The sequence below is a fragment of the Fulmarus glacialis genome, unplaced genomic scaffold, assembly GCF_000690835.1.
Source record: "Fulmarus glacialis isolate BGI_N327 unplaced genomic scaffold, ASM69083v1 scaffold16300, whole genome shotgun sequence".
Classification (NCBI taxonomy): Eukaryota; Metazoa; Chordata; class Aves; order Procellariiformes; family Procellariidae; genus Fulmarus; species Fulmarus glacialis.
In genome coordinates this window covers 63292-85583 of record NW_009188466.1, presented here as the reverse complement: position 1 = coordinate 85583, position 22292 = coordinate 63292, and the positions used below count along the sequence as shown (strand labels likewise).

Here is a 22292-nt window from a genome sequence, read left to right as displayed (position 1 = left end):
AATCCTTAAAATTTATTGGTAGAGACCTTAGCTTTGAAGTCAGTGGCAAAACTCCCATTGGCTTCAATAAGTTTGGGATTGTAGTGCCCCCCTCTAACGTCTATATCTGTTAACTCAAACCACAGGAGCAGCACAATGAAACGTGTCAGATGTTAACACTGATTTGCCCTGATATTATGCAAAGAAGAAGAGCAGCTCATTAAGACTCATAACCATTTTTAGGATGTGGCCACATCACCTTCAGCAAGGTCCGTGCCTGCAGTTGGAGGGGTAATATTTAGTTTTAACTCAGTCCAGCGACTGTTCTGAAAACATGCAGCGAATGTAGTACACTCGCGCTGAAGAGTCTTAAAATCTTATCTGATAGTTAGGCTACCAAACTCTTTTGGTTCTGGTTGTAGCTGGCTGTCAGCTGTTCATTTAAAAAAATGTTTATATGTGTAAGAATGTGTGATTATTCTTTTTTATTATAATTCTTTTCTGGACTTAAAGTCCATTCATGTTATCAATCACGTACACTTCATTGCCTTTATTAGAACTGATCTAAAGTCCTTCACTGCATTTTTTTATCAGTGAAGTTTCAGACTTCAGCTGAAATCTCTTTTTCTACAGAAAAACATAAATTTTCTGTAACTTTTAAATATTTGTTTTAAAAACACCATTCTAGAAATGATACTTCGGTGTTACAGAAGGGCATGTGAAGTGAAAAAAATTTGAAACAAAATGTTTTGTTTTTCTTGGAAATATTAAAAAGTGTTATAGTTAATTCCAGATAAAGATTCTGGAACTTTGCATTCTGCAAAAAAAAATGTTCTGTACTTTGGTTTCTCTTGTGACCAAAACAAAATGTAGAAAAACCAAGGTCTCCAATGAAAAGATTATTCTGCCTAGCTCTGTTTTTCTAGGGTTGTGCAGAAGTAAACACCTTCCAGACAGCGCTTTGAAAGTTGCCAAATGATTAACAGAAGAAATATGAAGAGCTGAGGGCCTGAGCTGGCCAGACATTTGTACCAGGGGCATAAATAGAGCTGAGGTCATTGCCTTGCCCCCCTCCCAATGTTACCTGTGGTGACGCTGGCAAATGGGACCTGATTCTTCCATCCTCCTTCCTGGTGCTCCAAGGAAAGGGCCTGGGAAGGGCAAAGTTTTAGTAAGACCGATGTCCCAAACGACACTAGCTGTTGCAAATATGTCATTGTATAAACATGGTTTGTGCCTTCAAAAACAGGTAGCTGTCTGGATGCCTCCCTCAGCACGTCTCCTCAGGCTTCCTCGGGATGCAGCCCTTCAGCGCAGCTTCCCTTGCAGGGCAGCACCTTTGTGCAAGCCCTTCCAACCTTTACAGACACTAGCATTTTAAGATAAGAGAACCTGTATGGGGAAAGTTGGGAAGTTCCACTGGTTTTTGTGACTGGTCCCAAGGGAAAATAATGCCCTGAAATCTTTCGGGAACGCACAGCGCTATCACTGCTGCTCAGGTAGTGCCTGCAAAGGGTACCAGCCTGCCCTGCTTATTAAACCACCAAGTCCTGACTTTTCCTCGGAGGAGGAGATGTCCTGGGCTATTGCCAGCAGTTTCAGTGAGGCACTGATTCAGCATTATTGCTACATATTTAAATAAAATTACACGTGCGAGTGGTCACATTGACTTTGCGGGTGAGAGTGTCCCAGTGAACAACCCACAGCCCCAGTGCAGCGCAAGGACCTGAGTGTCTGCTCGAAGTCCCCCTGGCTGCCATGGGACTTGGCATGTCGTTGATATTAAGCACGTACACGTGTGAAGTATGAGAATCAAATACATGAGGCAGCACAGACGGTGCAGCACCTTGCACTTCTGAGTGCAATATAGGTACCGCAAAGAACATCACAAGATAAGCAGCAAGACCTTTAGTGGGGACCTGTAACTGCAGACCAGTATCTTGCATTCATTTTAAAGATGAATTGAATCTATAATTTTGAAGCCTGCATATGTTTTCTGTTAATGGCTTATGGTCTCAAACAGTTTTTATTCACTGGTATTTAGGAAAAAAATGTTGCTTGTAGTCTTTAAGAAAAGTAGCTCATTCTCTGACACATGGGAAACTGATTATCTTTGGATTTTATTGTGGGGGGTGTGTGTCCGCAATCAACTGGAAATACTGGAAAGGGTGTAAATTGGGAGTGATCTTAATTTTTATTTATGAAAAATTTTGATTCTGTGAAAAGGCTAGATGGCATTTTGAAAAGCTGCTTTCACTGTAAATCCATTGCTGTGAGCTCAGCTGAAAGGAAAGCATTTGGTTTTGGGCTTTGCAATGGTTTTTATGCGCAGTTTTATGCAAGTAACTTGAATCCAAATTAAACATATTGAAGTTACTTCTGTGTGCGCGCTACGTTTTCATGATGGTAATGTTGGGATGTTTCTTTTGTTAGCTCATGTAAAATTTAATGGCTGTGCTCTGCCAAGTTTGGAGTAGGGTAATGATTTTTTTCTGCCTGTGTGTTTGTGTTTTTCACTGGAGCTGGCATCCCCATCAGCTTAAGTAGTGGAAAAGTTTTGCCTGACACTTACAACCTTTTGTAGGTAGGGACAGGGTCTGTTTGCTCCCCATGCATGCGTTCCATCACCGGTGGTGCGAGCCTGTAGCAGTGCCCACAGAAACACTCACTGCTAAGGGTGACTCAACAGCTCCCTTTCCAGCTCCCTCCTGCTTCCCAGCTCCATGCGCACCCGCCCTGCTCAAGGAGGAAGGAGCTTCTCACCAGCCTCACCAAATCTTGCAATTAGCTCCAACCAACCAGAACTTCACTAAATAATCATAAAGACACACAGGGTCTCTTTAGCGCTTTATGTCTGGAGCATTTTAAAGTAGGCTTCTGTGAATGAATTAATTTACTGTCTTTACAATTAGAAGAATGTAGGGCAGGGGCTGTGCAACTACACAGCCACATTAAGTAATTCATGGGTGCAAGGGTGTTGTCCTTGATGGTGCTAACCTGTGGGTGGCTTTCACACCCCTATCTTCCTAGTAAATCCTTACCCGATGAAGTGCCTGAGTGCTTTCCCTTGAGTACATCATCAAATACTCAAAGTTACAAACCAAATTAACAGCTCAGCCAGCCTTCCGACAAGTAGCAATTCACAGCCAAATGCCAGCAACCCTGAAAGAAGACGTATATATGCATATATATATATATGCAGATAACGAAGTCCTGCTGATTGACATCTGATTGACATTGCAGAATCAGTGTGGGCAATGGCAGCCCTTCATGTGTTTTCAGGGGAGCCAGCCTCTTCTCTGCTGAGGACTCGGTTCATATCTCAAGGAAAGAATCTTTCTTTTCAACATTGAGGTTGACTGGTGGAGTTTTGCGTCTCCTTAAGGAATCTGTTTTTTATGGCTAATGAAATTGTTGAGGTACCCACTTTACTTAAAATGTTATCTAATGGTATGGTGTCATATTTTCACCTCATGCTATATTAGCAAGGAGAAGTTGGTGGCATTTGGGATGGAGTTGCTTCTTTTCATCAACCTATATGGTCATCCTGAGACTCCACAACTGAGAGTTACCCAGGGCTTTTTGTCTTATTCGGGTTATTTTTACAGTAATGTTATTCCTGTTGCTTCAACACAGTTAAATTCTGATGTACTCCAGTACTGCAGAGGAGGAGAATCAGTATGTGGATGTTTATATTGCCCTATCCCACCAATATATAAAGTTGAGCATGCTTCTGCTTAGATAGTCTTAAACCAGAAGATCTTACAGCAAGATTTGAGCTTACTACTTTAAGCAGTGCTTGAGTTTTCAATGTCCTCTCAGGAGGCACTTAGTACATATGATGCCAAGAAAGTGGCTAGTCAAAGTGGGGGCAGGCTCTATGAACACACCAGAATGCATTGCACACGCTTCTTCGTTACCCAGTAGATGCAACGTAACTGGAATGACTGGATGGCAGGGTTATAGGTTTAGGTTTTGGTTTTGTTTTTTTCTGTAGTAACCAAAGCATTAAGCAGGGCAGAGTGGTTTAAAACTAGAACAACCTGGATCTGATTGCAGAATAGTTAAAGAAATGCTGAGGGTTACACCCTTTTTCATTTAGCCAATATTTTCCATAATATTTATAGGAGTTTCCTTAATGAATTTACGTTATGATGGATAATAAAGCAAGCTCACTGGAGATTGTTTTATTAACTTGGGTATTGCGCATTGCGTATAAAATAAAGATAGGGATTTGTCCTGATTTCCAATTGGTCTCTGCCCACCATGCTGCGACTTTTTTTGTTAATGTAGGCTTAAAAAAGTTAATTTTTTCAATGCAGATAACAAAACCAAACGGAAATTGATTGAGAAAAAATTATTCCAACGATATAGTTTGAGGTCATGCACGTGTACTAGAAAGAATGTGATTGCTGAAATCTTTGTGTTAGTAAGGGGGGAAAATGAAAGCTCCTTTTATTTTATTTTTCTCAAGTCTTCTATCATTAAAATCTGGTTCTAACAGCAGAATACTTCTCTTTTTCATGTGTGTTGAAAAGCAGCTACACCATGTATCAAAGCCATCAGTCCAAGTGAAGGATGGACTACAGGAGGTGCCACTGTCATCATCATAGGAGACAATTTCTTTGATGGGTTACAGGTCATATTCGGCACCATGCTGGTTTGGAGTGAGGTAGGTGTTGTCTGAACGGTAATGTCTAATAGCTTTGTCTAGCTTATAGCTAGCCTGTCCTTTTTCTATGCCACATGCTAAATCAGCAACAAATGTTGAGATGTGAATCCTTTCCTCATTCAGTTTTATGAAAATAATTAGTCAAATTTACCTGTGGCAGAAATCCATTATAGCCAGGGGATTTGCATCTCCTCTCACTGGCCCAGAATTTAGCTCAGTGCCTTTTATTCCAAGAAAAGGGAAGGATAAATGCCTGCGTGAATAATTCTGCATTTAGTACTACAATCGCTGAGGGCCCACAGGAAACAAACGGTTAGGTGATCCTGCTTTCCAGGGAAACTGGCTGCTTGTAGCTGCAGCTCAGTGAGGTGGAAATTGCAGAAATTCCTCTGAACAGCATATCCTTAAAGTGTAGGCGCTTGGTGTAAGTACCACCTGCATAATAGCAGCCAAATACACAGTATTGTATCCACAGTGGAGAATACAGATTCGTTGTACCCAGTAGGGGCCTCTAGTTTCACAGTAACGCTTTTTTTGTTTCTTATCCATTTTTTGCTGTTGCTGTTCCTCCCAGTTTCTTAAATCCTCTCTTCCCCTGGCACATAATTACATGTGGAGTCTGGTATTCCCCAAAAGCCTGTGGAAAGTTAAAACCCAGGCAGCATCACCCAAACGGCCACTTCCAGTGTGCAGAGCCATAGAAGTTGGGGCAGAGTTCCCACTGGCTTCACTGGCACAGGAAGGCAGCTCCAATGAAAGGTTTATGTTTTGCATTTATGACTTTTCAAAAGCGTTTTGGAGGTTTTATAAGAAATTGTTATTTTAATAATTTTAATGCTGAAATAAACACGCTAACAGACAACCAGCTATTTCTCCCAAATAGCTATACAGTGCTTGGCCAGTGACGTAAGGATCTTCTGATGCTTTGCCTTATATCCTATAAATATTAAATCAACATTATAGCTTAATTCATATCCAGCACATTCCCCCTACTGATTCCGTTGCACGTATGGCAGCATTTTTTCCATATGAAGAGTATCCTCTAATGTCCTTCATGGGTTTCACTATTCTCTCTCTCTCTCTCTCTCATCCTTCCACTTGCGGACAAGTGTGGATGAAAGGGCATCCCTGAAAATGAGATATATTAAATGAGCCCTATTCTGGAGCCCTTATGTATCATGAAAGTGCCCCCTGGGTCTAGTGTAAGCATTTTGTGTGTTAGGATTGAAGCCATTATGGCTACAGACATTTAACAGGGAAAGGTGAAGAGGCTGGGAGGAAAGTGCTCTGATTTTGGTACTGCAGAATTGGATCTTTCATTATAAAACTTGATTCTATTTATTAGTGGAAGCCATTAATTGGCAATTTCTAATCTCAGGAGAGTGAGTGCTGGTCAAAACATTGTTGCTGATGGTGTCAAGGCCTTGTCATAAAATTAATAATGTTAGAGGGGGTCCAGACCAAAGCCAGTCTGTTTGTTGTGAATGCTGTAACGGGCTGCAAGTTGGCTTTGAGTGAAAACTGTTTCACTGTCTCTCCGTTACAGAATTGCTTCTCAGTTTCATAACCTATGAAAGCAATAGAAAATCCTATAGGGGAAAGAAATAATTTCTAAAACAAGCAGACAGACATGATAAACAAGTGCAGAAATGCATGAGCTGTCTGAGTGATCCCTAAATAATAGTGATCTATAAATAATTCAAATTACACATACTGGCCACATATGAAGTACAAAATAAGTTCTTTCATTTGCCTTCCCATTTCTAAAAATGTCTAGTGCATTTTCAGTACCCAGGAAGAATATTTTTGTTTTACTTTAATAGAGTGTAGAATTGAACTGTCGATCTTGAAACCTGGAGCAGGTTCATCCTGAGCTGCCAGTCAGGCCCAGTTTTGAGCAAACCTGGCCAGGTTATTTTGCCATTGAATTCAAGAAGAATTTTCAAGTTCATCCTGTTGTTTCATGGATCCAAAGAAAACACGATTTTAACTGAGCTGTAGAAGATCCAAAACAAAACTAGATAGGTGGAAACTAAAGAAAAAGAGTGATCCTTGCAGAGCATTTTCACATGGATTTTTCTAGCTTCGCTTTCTGTTGTAGTTGCAGGTGGTTTGGGGGTTGAAGTCTAATATTTAAATTAAGCATCATTTTGCCACAGACTTTGCATGGGACTTTGGGCAAATCACATAATCTGCTTAAAGTTCAATTCCCTTTCTCTAACATAGTAATAAGATTAGTCACCTTCTTTGGAGAGGTGCTGTGAAGATAATTATCGTAAAGGTCCTATATTACTCAGATTTTATTATAGCAAAATCCATGTAAGTACCTGAGATGCATGGATATTTAAAATATAAATCCTTCCACAGTTCAGAAGCAAAGTTAAAAACCAAAAGAAAAAATTGTTCATTTTAAGGGTGAATTTGTTGCTGTCAAGCAGCATATGTTATAAATAATTTGAAATGTAAATAATATATTTTTAATTTATTTTACATGTATTCAAGTTTTGTAATTGAAATATTTATATGCTTGAAACGGAGTTGACTGTGTTAAAAAAGGAGGTTTAAAATGGTTTCTGAAACACATATTTATTATTTAAACATATATTTTAGCTGTAAACACTCTAACATAATTACAACCTTTCTCAGCCAGGGAGAACTAAATAAAAACTTAATTTGTCACATTAATTTTGTGCAGAAATGCAGATACCCTAAGCCAGTAGGTTCAATTAATCCTTAAGTCCCATATTACTTTATAAAAACGACTTTAAAAGCCCTTGATATTTTTAGAATACAGCCAAATGGGCCATCTAATGCCTTTTTTTCAAGGGACTTTCATAACTGACAAACAAATGGCACTGCTATATCATGTGCACATGCTGAATCTGGACAGACAACTCCCAGCAAATAGCCTGTTTGCCAGATAGACTCTGCCTTTTTGTTTGTCCAGTCCACAAACAGACGGAGTTGTTATTTGCAGGTTTTTACCCAGCATTCTGGGTCTGTGTGTTATTGCAAATATTCAAACTCTGAGTTGCTGATAAAAATCCTCTGTTGTTTCTCTCTCTTATTGGGGGCTGAAACTCTGAGAGTCAAGTTTCAGGCCAAATACATGATTGTGAAGACAAAATTAGTTTCTTATAAATATTCCACAATATTTGCTTAAAATGAACTATTTCTTCAAACATTTTCCTGCCAAGAACATTCCTCCAGCTGTACAGAGTCAGCTGGAAACAACTTCTTTTGCTTTTATATTAAGAAAAGATGAAGCACTGAAACATCAGTTCTTTTACCTTTGTACAGCACAAAAACAGAGGGTGATTTTTTGGTTTGGCTTTTTTTTTTTTTTTTTTTTTTAAAATGCTGCTGAATCAAATTCTGTGACACAGTTTTTTATTTTGCTTTTTATGTTTATTATTGATTTTGGAAGCATCTGTTTTTGAATGCTTATTTTGGAGGTCTGACTCATTTTTAAAAAATGAGTAGGCACCCTCTTTTTGAAAACCAAGGCTTATTAAGCAGCATCTGGATGCCCAGAATTGAGGCATGCAAAGTCACTGGTCATTTTTAAAAATATAGGTATCTTAAGGGTCCTGTTCTCACTGAAAGCTGTCATTACCTTCAGTTGGTGGGATTTTTCTTCATTCCTGTCCTAATGGTCCTCTTCACACAGAGTCCAAGTTAAATTTATGACTGATTGTCACCATTTCCCTAACCACAAACCAGAGCTCAAGCATGCAAAAATAAACTAGTGACTCAGATTAATGACATCTCCTTATAAAATGTCACTTTTAAAAAAAGAAAGTAACCTGGCACTCTGAAGAGTGTGAATTGATGCTGTATCACACAAGAATGTCTAGAATATATTAGCAAACCACAGAAAGAGGCTTGTTGTACACACTCAAACCAAATGTGTTTTGGATTTTGAAGGACATGCACCTCCCTCCATTCTGAAGGTCTCTAACTCAGGTTTTAATGCAATCCACAGCATGTCCCTTCTGACATGTAGGAGTTTATATCAAACAGCTAGTGCAGTTGCCAAGTATCAGACCAATTCACTTGAAAATCCCTTGGGAGAAAGGGTCCAGTTACTAGTTTTATGTCCAGCTCCAGATCTCGATTAGCCAAATGCTGAATGGAAGAGGAAGCTGGATCTGGGATTTTGGCTGGTGGGTTCATCTCCAAATCACAGGTTAACGCCTTACTCAAAATTTACATTTAAAAATGTGTTCATAAATGTATGTAACTCATATTTACAAATTCTTAGTTCTTGGCATGTCATTGCTACAGTTGTTATGATGCCTGTTAATGCACCAAGAGTTTCCACCTGAGGTTAGAACATAGAAATGGCCATATAGGGTCAGACATGGAGGTTCATCTCACTCACTGTCTTGTGTTTGGTGCTGGGCAATGACAGATGTCTATAAAAACTACAGGGTGAGCATGTAGTGATGCTTCCCCAGAACACTGTACCAGCCTCCAACAGTTTAGGGCTCAGAGGCTTCCACAAGTGGTGTCTTTACTTTTAATATCCCTTGATGCTAATAGCTCACCTTTTCCAGATGTTTTATGTGCAAGTATGAAACAGACTGTGCCTTGAAGAAGGTACAGGCTATGTCAGTGTGAGAGGAGAAAACACGCTAGGAAAAGGTGGAGTGGATTCCCAAGGTCAGGCCTCAGGTTGACATTGTAGACAGGAAAACATCCCATAATCCTGGAGTTATTGAAGTCAGGGGCAGATTTGCTCTTGCTGTGGGTGGGCCTGGAGTACCCAGACCTGTGCAGCACCCATTGGGTCACTTGGATTGCAAAATGGAGTTAGGGCAATTCGGAGAGCTGGTCCCGGTCCATAACGCAGATCCTGGCAGCACTAGGGAATCAGAGTTTGAGACCAAAGGTCAGGTTCAGAGGGCAGGTTTTGAAGTGTAGTGACATTGTTTGTCCCTTAAAGACAGTTTCTTAATATGACAGCAATATAGGGGACTACTGGTATGAAACCGAGCTAGCCAGTTCCTTTCTGCGTGCATGGGAACTGAAGGCTGACCCAGAACAAAGGTCCTTCTAGCTCAGCACTATATCCCTGACAGTGGTCAGTGGCAGATGCTAAGGAGAAAAAGCAAAAGGAAAAAGCACGTGTATTCTCCTGATATACCTCCCAAGCTTTAGTTCTAGAGAAGAGAGGAGTAAAATATATCTTGAGTGTCCTAAACCATAGGACTTCAGACATAATGTTCACCCTTTGGGAATGTGTGGGCGACATTATTGTATATTTGTGGTTTTAAACACAGTTAAACTTATTTACTTCAGAGCACAAAGGAAAACCAAACTGTTTGTGGAGAACAAACCAGGAAACTTGCTTAACTCTCCCCAGCTCTCTGTAACAATGGACCATAAATAGGTCAGACATTTCTTGGGAACCAGGGAAGATGAGTATTGGAAAATGCCACAAATTATGTTTAAAGAACATTAAAGTGGTGACAGACCAGTAAATGTTGGGAAATTCAAAGATACAACTAGAAGCTGCCTATATAGCTCATGCCAGAATGGGAGTGAGGGGTGCAAGGCACATGCTGAGGTAGTAAGACTAGCATGTTAACCTTTACTATTAAAATCCTTGGCTGTTTTTACAAATATTTTCCCCCTAAAAATGTCATGAAACTCTTCTCATCTTGCCAGTTGACACAGTTAACTAGAACCACTTGAGGATGGGATTTCTCTCAGCTATGTTTGGCTGCCTACAGTTAAGCATCTAGTCTAAATTTGTCATCTCGGTTCACTGGAGAAAGGTACATGCTTCCAGAGAGCAGCTCATCCCAACATGAGAGGTGTCTAAAGCACTGGAAATAAATTGCTATTTGGCAGTGCTTTCTGCCTCCGCTGACTATTAAGGGTGTGTAGAGAATTGGCCTAGACTTTTAGGCTTTGGTCAGCCCAACTGTAAAACAACTCAATTTAAGTAAAAGCAATCCTTGGAAGTTTGGTTTTTGGTTTTGCTTTTTTTTTTTTTTTTTTTTAAGCCAGTTGATAGAATGAGTAATTTAGAAAAAAGGCAGGTTTCTTTTAAAAATAAATAAGTTTCTAAATCACGTGATTTGAAAGCAGAGCCTGAAAACATGTTCTTTGGAGCTTACAAACAAGAAGGCATCAATTCCTACATGATCATTTCTAAAATGACATATGACTTATGACTTCCGTGGATCTGAATAACTTTTGGAGCATTTGATGCTGGTAGTTTTGGTTTTAATCTTCAACTTGATTTAATAGTAGTTTTCTTATTTTAAATATGGAGAACTTCCTACTGTGTATGCCATTTCCCTCAGTAACACAGATGGCTCTCAGACAGACATTACTCTCCTTCTGTGCTTTTTTAGTCCTGTGCCTTAAACAAAGTACTGGTTAAAAGTCTGATTTTTGGTAGGACCTTACCACAATTTTGAAATATTTGGTTCCTACTAAAAATAAGAATAAATTAGCTTTTTATTTTAAAAAAAAAGAATTCTGTTGAAATGTATTCCCTAATCCAGGACACGATTCAACCAACAGCATAGAGCAGTTGACTGTCTGTATAGGATGCCCATGGCTTTGCTCACTGTCAAGGCTGGTTATGATTGTGGTCTTGTTTGCCTCTCTAGAACTGTGTTAATGTGCCATAGTCAGTTAGAGAAGGATTATCCGTGTGCCAGAGCTGTATCTTGGTTGCTGGACACAATCATGTCACCTTTTCTGTGTACTTCTTTTTACTATTCTTATCTGAGGGAGCATGAGTGAGAAGAGGACATTTCTGTGATGGGGAGGACAATGCTGTAGTTTCTGAGTGCAGCAGAGATTTGAGTTAACCTGCCATAAATTAGTGAACTCCGGGATGGCTCTAATATTAATTTCAGGGACTATGTTTTAAATTCAATCCAGAATCCTGAAAGAGCAAAAATGGTCTAGAGCCTGAAAAGTGCAGCACTGACCCACCCCAATCTTTTGTGTTAAGAGGATCAGGATCCCCAGTAACAAGAAAGCTACGTTTGTCTACTTATTACTGTGTAAATCCACATCTGCAGGAGCCCTCTCAGGTGTGTGTCAATCATTGCAGTGAAGGCAGACTGGTTGTGATGGTTAGATGGTTATGTTTGGTATCTCTCTTTTGAGTGCTCTGATCATTTGCAGGGAAAGATCCAGCATCCTTCAGAAGCCAAACTTTGCATTTCTGCAGTAATTAGTTACACCTCCACAAAATGAATAGAAAATTAAAACAGCAGCACATGGTGCTTTTGCAGTGTACAGATGTCAGCTGGGGACAAGTGCATTTAAAAGCCTGCCTGGGCTTGCACTGTGCAGTGAATCTCAGCCTGGGCTTGCGCTGTGCCGTGTTCACGCATGTTCACTGCGTATCATTTATCAATCAGATTTGTTGGACACTGTCATGACCCCAGTGTTCATCTGAGCAAACATAGGCATCCTGCTGCTGTAAGCTAAAGTTATTGCATTAAACCAGGACTAATGCTTATACTAGGAAGCAAGTGCTTGCCATGTATGAAAACAGAAATAATGTTGTTAAGGCTGAGAAGGAGAATGCTTGTAAATATTGTAGTCACTGGCTTTTGTGTGGGTTACATCAAGATTGTATTCAAACATTGACAGGTTAATTACATGTTTCAAAGCTTGTTTACTGTGATCTGAGAGGAAAGTGTTATTAAAGAAGTGTTCAGCATCTAACAGTGCTTTTTTTCCCTTTCTTCTCCCTTCTCAATGTTTTCCTCTAGCTGATTACTCCTCATGCCATCCGCGTACAGACGCCTCCCCGACATATCCCAGGGGTTGTAGAAGTCACATTGTCCTACAAGTCTAAGCAGTTTTGCAAGGGAACTCCTGGAAGATTCATTTACACAGGTAAGGATGCTTCAGTACTAGATATAACATGGAGAAATAGGGCAGGCAATATATCACACTTTTTAGGGCTTCTGCTTTCGTCATTAAAAGCTATACTGTATTTTATTATTTTGGCTGAGCTTGTCATTGAAGGTACCAATTTAAGGTTGGATTTCAGAAATGGATGACCATAGAGATGAATCTGAAAACATACCAGTGTGGGATTTTTGTTTGCTTCTTTGTCCTCGCCATGGGACATCTCCTTACCCAGGAGGGGGGAGGAAGGAGAGAAATACATACTCCAGTACTTAAACAAACAGAGGAAGAGTGCAAGCATAAAGAGCCAGACATAGTAGTGCAATCATGAACCTGCCTTCCAAGAAGCATCGTGCTAAATATCTCCATCTCATGTAGTCTGGCAAGTGTTGCAAGTGTTCAAAGCAGCAGCCTGTTTGCCTGCCCATCTCACCATAATATACTTGTCTCTGACTTCCAGGGAGGCTAAGCAGCTTTCACCCCAGCCGATGCTGCAGACATAGTGACTTGCAGTGTGTTTTGGGGTGGCATCCCACACTGGGACTACTAACTCGAGTGGTTTGGCCTGAAGAATTATTAACAAAAAACCATGTTAGGACATTGCAGGTGCTGTCAATGTTAAACCACTCTCAGTAGTGGTAAGAATGGCCTGGGAAATAAATCAAGTAGCAGCCTAACTTTTTAAAAAGAATGTATGTCATTGATTCCTTGGAAGGTATGCATGCTACGAGAATTAATGGCTTCGTCCAGGTTTTGATGTACTTGTCCTTTTATGCACTTGTGTTCAACATATGCAGACAAGACTACTTCTGTAACTGTTCGCCTGAACTGTGGTTCATCACAGTCCAGTGCAATTCCTTTCCACATTCTTGATTGCCCCTGAAACTTTAAGGATAAGATACATCATAAATACTTGTGGCTATAAGGCATTCTGAATTGCACTGGGCACATATATTGCTTCAACTGTGAATGTACACACAGGGACTCAAGGCAGAGGAGAGACTTCTGTGCCCCAGCTGGGTAGCAAAGCTCTCATTTGATTTTTCTTAACACTGAGCAAGTTGAACAAAGGTGCCTTATAAAGCTTTGTTGTCTTTTTCAAATATCCTCTCCCCCAGTTGGGATTATGCACTGGGCTTCTTTAAGCAGAGTCTTAAAGTGTTCCTGTATTGCCTTGCTGGCTGAGCAGCAGGCACTTGTGGAAGCTGTGTGTATTTATTGCGAGCATTATGATTTCAACAATGTGTGGGAAATTCATATATTGGACAATAACGCACCATATCAAAAAAGTTATTTAGGGTTTGAATGTGTTGGAACAAAAGTAAAAGAAAAAGCAAAGGGTCAAATTGCCAGCTGGTGCAACTTGCCAGCCAGAGCTCTGGACAGTTTGACCATGAATCCTTTCCCTTCTCACTTTCTTACTCACAATAAGTTGTGCTGTCCTACTTGTTGTCAAGCCACCAGGGTGACTGCATCTTGGGCTGGTGAAATGGCAAATATGCATGCGGAAGCAGAAGAAAGGGAGGAAACCTGCCCTCCTCGACTTTGCGAGGAAATTTTTGGGGACTTCATTTTGCGATTTAAATGTAAAAATGGCTGGGACCCATTTTGGTTTTGATTTTCAGATCATCATTAATTAGCTTTTCCAGTAAAATGAGGGTGGCGGTTTAGCCTGTCTGCCCAAAAGCAGATGGCTGAATGTGGAAATAAGGTGTCCCAGTAGGGAGAGTGTTTCCATATATGCATTTTCAGGTTAGTGTTTAAAACACATTATTTTTCATTCAATAAATGAAAGTTATGAAATACTAAACAACAATGATAAAATAAAAGGTGATCCAATCCATGGACAATTCTCTTACTTATACAGCTTTTATGGAGTTACGGTAGATACAGAAAAGCTATTGTGACTGAAATCGTACCTCAGACAATTTGCATTTTCCTTTTAGAGGCAGCCTTAAATGTGGCTTTTTAAAAAGGACTAAATGAAACTAAAATAAAAACAATTAATGCATCCTGACCTTCGAAGTGCCTTCCAGCCCTTTAAACAAAATGCAGGTTCAGTACACGCCTGCCGATTAGTTTTAGTTAATTGAAAATTATAGGATTGACCCAAGAGGAAAATTTTGTTTGCACTCCAATCACTTTTACAAATTAAGGAAAATTACCACAATTTTGTTTAGCTAAGGTTTCACACTGAGTTCACGAAATTAGCTCAGCCATCCCAACAAAGTCAGCACTTTGTTAGTGAGCACTAGAAAAAAACTAATAGTCTATGGTGTGTACAAACGAAGCATAGAAAAAGCTATGATGCTTTAGAGAACTAGGCCAAGTGTTTTTAATTAGGATTATTGGTTCATTGTAAGTTTTGAAGAACAATCAAACTAGCAGATTAGCTGTTTCTTTTAAAGCTAGAATTTCTTACCATTCATTTTTCCCATGAGAACTTGTTTTAACTCCCACATAGCACTATTTTTTTTCTTTTTTTTTTTAACAAGGCCTGCAGGAAATGGACCAATTGGAAGTTGGGATACAGTAACATTCCCCAGCATCACTCCAGCCGATGGGAGTTTTTCACAATGTTCTTCAGTGAACTCAGTGTTCTGGAACATATTACAAAACCACAGAGGCCAAATGTTTTCTCAGAGGAGTTTGGCCTCTGTTTTTGGCCGAAAACATTTCAGCATCACTTGCTGCTTATTTACCCTGCTATTAAGAACAAGAAAAGGGGAGAGGAGAAAAAGGGGAAAAAAAATAAAAGAGAGTGTGTGAGAGAGAGAGAAAAAGACCAGGGGTTTGTGGGCGGTGCAGGAGTTGATCAAGCGTAGTTTCCTTTCTGGTGAGAATGTCCCTGCTCGTTAATGGTCCCATTTTGTGGTCAGGTCTCATTTAGAAGAAATTATTTTTAATCAGTGTTCAACAAAATATCCCCTCAAGCCACCTGGCTGTAAACTGTTTTTTTCTTACTGTTAAGTACTTAAGTTCTCAGAAGAAAATACCCAGTGACCCATTAATTTTAGCCTTTTTTTCCCCTTTAACTGCAAATAACTTAGTAACATGATCTCTAAGTAGTCCATGTGCCATCTAGGAATCAAGGTCACATATATACAGAGAAATCCTGGCTTTTGTAAGTATTTTTGAAAGAAATAAACCAGTGTCAACACTGTGCTTACAAGAAAACATAAGTTTTTTATTTTCCATCTGCAAAGCAAGCCATTAGCATGCACTTATAGAGCAATTATTTCTTAGATTTTAAGCTTTGACATTCCTGAAAGAACGTTATTAGAAATACAGAAGTCTGAACACATCTTGCATGTGTGTTCATTTTGGAATAATATTAAAAGTCCATACTGCACACAGAAATACCCAAACATGCTGGTCAGTATTTCCCTGCGGCACCCTTCATTTGTAAGTCTCTTCTGGTATTGAAGAGCACTGAATGAATTAAGTTTCATGTCACAACTTAGGAGTCAGGTATGTGTCAATACCATTATTTTAGGACTGGAGAAATAGCGATAAAGGAAGAAGCCATTAGGGATACAAATCTGTAGGTAGTTTGCCAAGGTGACTCAGGGCATATATGGTTGAGTTGAAGAAGGGATGAGAATTGGCACAACTTTGTGATAGCTGGACAGGCTTTTGAGATTTTGTTTTGTTTTGTTTTAATTTAAAAAAATGGATGCATCATGGACAGCATGATTTTCACAGATGAATTTTGCTATGGTACTAAACCACGAGATTTGAGCGGGACTGCATGAATGTAAGTGAAAGGAGAATTTATCTCACTGCGTATTGGAAAGGACATATGGAAGGTCCATAAAAATGCATTATGCTGCGTCTTCTACCATCTGCTCAGTTTAAGTTTTGTGCTTTTGTTCCCAAACTAGAGCAAAGGACTACATAGGAGCCAGAAGTATATAGTTTTGTCACTAAGGTTGTGTATACAACATGGGGTTAATTCAGATTCTTGGCTGAGCAGTACCCCAAATACTGTTCTTTTTTTTGCAAATTGGTTACATGGGTACAGGTGGGAATTTAGGAACCATTTTCAGTTGCATTAGTCTTGCAGGGAGGCTGGGGGCTAAAGCATTTGTGTGCTGACAGGGTACCTAGAGAAACAGGCAAGTCCCCCCCAGTTCATTTGAGGTTTGTTATAAGCTATGGGATATGGTATGTCTCTAGAAGTGCTACTAACAGGAATGAGTGGATGTAGGGTCAGCGTAGACACACAGGGCTTGCTGTGCGGTGTGAATAACCCCGATGCTGAGCACTGATCCTCCAGGATAACTGTGACGAAGGCTGAGTAGGTCAGAGTGGAGCACTGCAGAGACTGACCAGTGTTTGCATTACACTTTTGGGCCATTGTGTGTAGAGTGATGTAGAAATGCTAGCATTGTGAAGGTCAGGATATTCGCAGAATTTCTGGGAAACTGCCTCTTTCTCTGAAATGTCATAGGGCTTCTCAGGGAACTTTTCACTCCGCTAGTTGCTGCAAAGAAGAAATAGCCTCATGTGGAAAAATCCCTGCTCCATCCTCATTTCACCGTTTATTTACTTCTGAAAACATTTTAGTCTGTGTACAAACAGGAAGAGCCTTACAGATCACAGATGATTTGGGTAACGTTTTCAAAAGCCTTGGTTTTAGGTGGCTTCATTTTTAGGTTTTTATCTTTAAATGGTTTAATTTACAGAAGCACGGGGGTAGTCGTCGTCTGAGAATTATTCTCTTTTCATTTCTTAAGTCAAATACCTCCAAGAGTAAGAGACCAAAAGCTACCCATCACCATTTAAAATTTCAGTCCATGGCCCTAGAAGCAGAGGTTTAAGTCACGTACACAGATCTGGTCAGAATTGGAACCACTTAAAAGGTAATCTCCAGTCCCTAAAGTTTCCAGCCTGGTAAACTTCAGTGAGTCCTTTGCTAGGAAAATTTTCTGCTTTCAAGAAAGCACCAATAACTATGCAAAGTTCAAAAGATACATAATCAATGAAGCAATCAGTTTTCAGAATGGAGAGTTCTGGAGTTTGTAGACTTAAAAAAGAAAAAAAAAAAAGAAGAAAAAAGAAGTGGTGATAAGAGACAGACTGGCTGTCAAGAGGCTCCTGTAGCCCCACTGGAGCCTTTCTTGATCCCTGTGGGCTGGAGTTTGACCCTTACACCAGCTAACCTTGGCCATAGCTGTGTATCTGTTAATTCCTGAGAAATGTTAAAACCTAGTGGCAGTTATTCTCAACATTAGTAATACACAACCTCATTAGTTTTACAATGCCTCATTCATGTGTGTTTATTATTAAATCATGAGCACTTAAATAGCTGATTAGTATAAATGAGGAGAGAAGGCCACCATCAACAGAACAATAAAAATAAAATAAAAAAGCCGGTATCTCTGATGCTGTCTTGGGTTTTATCCTGATATGTTTATAAAATTCTTCACCCTCAAAGATATGACGATCATTAATCTGAAATGAAATATAGAGCACATCACTTCTCCAGAAGAGTGACCAGCTATGAGATCTGGTAGCTAGCAAATGAATGCCATTTGTTTTTAACAGCAGTTTTTATCTGCCTTTCACTAGTAAATATTAATAGCAGTGGTAGAATAAAAAGTATCGGATGTCTCAAAGTTAAATAGTCACAGAGTGCTACAGAAGAACAGAACAAATCCCTCAATACAAAGAAATGTGTGAAGTTTAATATAAGAGCTGGTGTCTGTTCTTAAAAGCAGGAGAGCCCTGCGCTGTAGGTTACCCTGTGCTTTGGATGCTCAATATAAGGTCTATTCCTGAGCTTAGAGAGACTCTACAGAGGACAGAGGAGAGATGGTAAATCCTAACTATAGCACAATCAAGTAAGGAAGAATGAAATTAAATCCTTTGTAAATGTAGACTTTTACTGGTGAATTTAATTAATGTCTCTGGAAACAAGCAAAAAAACCCTCATAACAGCTATCTGAAAAATGTCATAATGCAGAGTTCACTGGGTTCCTCCTTCATCTCATTGTGCCAAGTGTTCATTCCCAACTGGACCTTGCCATGGGGACACTGGAGGCATCAGGTGGTGTGGAGTTCAGAGATGGACCTGTCTCTGGGGTGGTGCATTGGGCTGAAGAAGTTAAGCTGTACATGTGGCTTTCTGCTACTATAGGAGTTTGCCATAGTCACTGAGGAATTGGGTCCTCATGGCACCACTGCTGGATCAGGGACGCTTGCAGGTAAAATACAGATGGGAAAACAAGGGAGGGATTGGTGCAGTCTCTCCCTCCAAGCACCCACATCAGTGGTGTGATCTGGGGTGTTTCCTGCCCTTGAAAAAGAAAGTTGCGCTCAGGAAATCTCTGTTTGAGTTTAAGCTTGAACCTGGCCCTTTCTAAGTTCCAGTCCATTAACTTAGTTGCTCTGCTGAGTCAGTGTTAACACCTGGTCTGCCTGGCCCGTCTGGAAATTTTTAGGGAAAAAAAAAACCTGAAAAGGTTGCAATTGTTTTGGAACACGCTTTCCTAGATGAAATAACTTCAGTCTTTATTATTTGGTAGTGGGCTTGGGGGTTAATGTTGTTACAAAAGTGTTTGTTTTGAAGTTTGTTAGGACATGCCCAGTGGAGTGAAGTACGGACAATTATCAGGGTTGAATATTAGGAATATTGGGAATATCAGGGTTGTTGGTTTGATCTGCAGAATTTCAGGAAGGGAAGCTGGAAGGAATCCTAATTAATTGCAGGGAAGAGGGTGTTACCAGACAGTGAGAAGGTGGTGGAGGTAGACTGGAAAATCCCTTTTATATGCTAATAGGAACACAGAACCCTCATATCTTTGGTATTTCTTAAACACTGGCAGTACCATAACACACTGCAAAAAACAATCACTAAAAGTGTGCAGTGTACCTGTAGGATAGCTGCAAAATGAAAGCAATTACAGCAACCGTCAGAATAAAGCTGGCAGTGAAGGAAACATATTATTTTGCATATTTTATGTATACACTTCCCAAGAAATATGACCTTTATTTTCTAGTTAGAGGGAAGTGCAATCAGAGTCTACGCAGCAAAGGGTAGTTGGATCATTAAAAAGAATATTTTCTCTGATATTAGAAGTCTAAATGGGTACTAGTCCTTATTCACAACCTTGGCTGTTTCTGTCTGCCCTGAGTTAATAAGTGATAAGGCCAAAAGAGAAATAAATCACTGAAGTCCCTGTCCAAAGAAAACATATTGACTACAGCCAAGCAAATAACAGCCCATAACCAATGGTCCCATTCATCATTCATGTAATAGGGATATAAAGTATTTTCTACCTATGAAACCATAGAGTAGGAAAAAGCCTGATAAGCCCCCAATCTAAGCTATGTGATTTGATTATTAAAGGACATGAACTGTTTGTCACATACCTTTAATCTTTAAGATGTGTTGCCATTTCTAAACTATAAATTTGTGGTAAAGGATTAGAAAGCTATTAACGATAAAGGTATAAACTAGACTTTATAAGGATTCCTGCAATTGTCATGCAACCCTGTAGACCCTTGGAACCTTAACCTATTGAATATGATATAACATAGTTATCTGACCTTCAAAGCCAATAAACCATTTTTTGCTTTTCAAGTTTCAGACTTACTCCGTGATAAATTAACCCTCTGGGTTCACAAAATAAGCCTTGTAAATTCTTTTCTTTATCCCCACCCCAAAACCTTTAAATTTTCATGCCTTTGCTTCAAAACTCTCTTATTCCAGGCTGAAATTGTTAATCTTTTTTTATTCTCCTTTTAGCTCGTGTCAGTTGATAAGATATTATTCCCTCTTAAAAAAATGGCCAATAAAACAGAGAGCTGAGATGAATTTCTAAAAAGCCTGAATTGCGCTCTGTTTCTACAGGGGGCTTCACTGTCTTGTTTCTTAGTGTATGGGTATTCAGATTAGACAAATGCCACAGAAATGGACAGTTTATAGTAGCAGCAGTGACTGTACTGCTTACCTTAGTGCATTTTGATCCTGTGCCCTGAGAAGAGGGACAAGGCACTATCTTTCTGCTGGTCCAGAAAGCCACCTCCTCGACTACTTGTTGCCACTGAAATATTTCATAGACGGTTAGCTGGGAATTCTGGCTGCCCTGCGGGTATATATGTACCTAACTCATCTTTCCTGTGCTTCTCATGGGGTGCAGCAGGTTTTGATTTCTGCCTGGAACTGTGTGCAGGATTTACCGCGTGTTGTTGAAAAATGGCCAAGCTGTGGGCTAGACTGAAAGAGGTGCCCATGCGCACAGCACGCTGGCTCTGGCGAGGAAGTCAGAACGTGGATTTAGTGCATGGCTGCCTGAGGCACGCTCTTGCACAGCACTACCTGCAAAATAGCCTCCTTAAGATGTGCTTAATCCTTTGAGGTGCTTGTTAGTGAGGGTTCATTTTGCATTGGCATTTTGTTACACAAGTGAACGCTGTGTGGCTGGCTCAGACCAGCAGCGTGGTGTGCAGCCATCATTCCCCGGAGGCAGGGCTTGGGCAGCCTCGCTTGCTTTGCACTTGTACTAGCATCCCTACACAGCCAGTAATGCCTATCTAGCCTGGTTAAAGCTCTCTGACAGCAATGACTATAGAGTAGATGTGCCCCAATATAGCCCATGTCTACAGATTCAGGCTTTTTTGTTAATATATAGATAAAAGGAAAATCTTGTACTTGCAGCCTTTCACCTCAGTGGATGCAAGAGCAATTTACTGCATGGAGTGTGGAGTTCTTTGTACTTTTCTGCTATGTTGCAAGAACTCACACAGGCTCTTCTGCTTTGTTATGAAGATATCAAGTGCATAAGTGATGTGGTCTGTCATGGTGTCTGGATAGAGATGCTGGAAAGAGTTTAGTCCCAGTATGATGAGGCTTAATCCTGGCAGCTTCTCAGACTTGCCCAGAGTTGCCTCCTGGTGCAGGCTGCAGTGTCCATCGTTAATTTATTTAAAGTCATTTTGACTATTTCTGTATGTCACATACTGCAGTCTGCAGTGCAGACATGCCTTTGTAGGCTGGAGAGACGTTGCATTGCTGGCACCACAGGAGCCAGCAAAGGGAAAGACAAGCAACTGGGAAAGGAAGAGAATTGTAACCATGGTGTTTTAAATTATCTGAGACATTTGGCAATAGTCCACATTTATTTGATGATAATGTCTGACTAATGTCTTAGAGAAAGTAGAATTTCCTTGAAGATTCAATTTGCACAAAAGTTTCAACAATCTCAACAAACTTCCCTAGGACCTTCTGGCAGATCTCTATCATCACCCAGTTGCTGATGTTGCTAAGGAAGAACATTGTGGTGTTAATACTCCTGCATTTTTAAAAAAATTTCTCCAATTTCCCCCCTCCAAAAAAAATCTCAAGCCCAGTAAAAAAGTCTCAAGCCCGATTGTTTGAGGTCTGTATATAACTATATAACCTTCACTGAAAGGTGTTTTGCCATTGGATCTTGCCATTGGTCTGTTGTGAGCTCTGCAGTTAATTACAGAAGTATAAACCCATCATTACTTAATTCTGCCAAGCCAAGTGTATGCAGATCTTTTATTTCACAAGGTAGGACAGAAGTACACGAACATGTTAGCATGATGTAAATTAGACTCTGGTTTTGCAGCATGTCAGCTATTCTGCATGAACTTCTTTCATACCCAACCGAACTTAGACCACCGAGTACCACATAGTTCATGGCAGTTTACACCTTGGGGAGATAAGTGTGAACCATCCTTTCAGTATCGCAATAAAGAGCTTGGATTTGGATAGTTA

General features: G+C 40.0%; 1 protein-coding gene across 1 annotated transcript in view; it reads left to right on the top strand.

The window, feature by feature from the left end:
* Positions 1-4517: 4517 nt before the first annotated feature.
* The window catches only part of EBF1 (early B-cell factor 1), a gene marked incomplete at its 5' end in the record, with an annotated part of 72427 nt that continues 54652 nt past the window's right edge, over positions 4518-22292 (top strand). Inside the window, 2 exons of the mRNA XM_009578768.1 lie at positions 4518-4651; positions 12403-12529. Coding sequence (XP_009577063.1) covers positions 4518-4651; positions 12403-12529 — 261 coding nt within the window. The remainder of the gene's footprint in view (positions 4652-12402; positions 12530-22292) is intronic.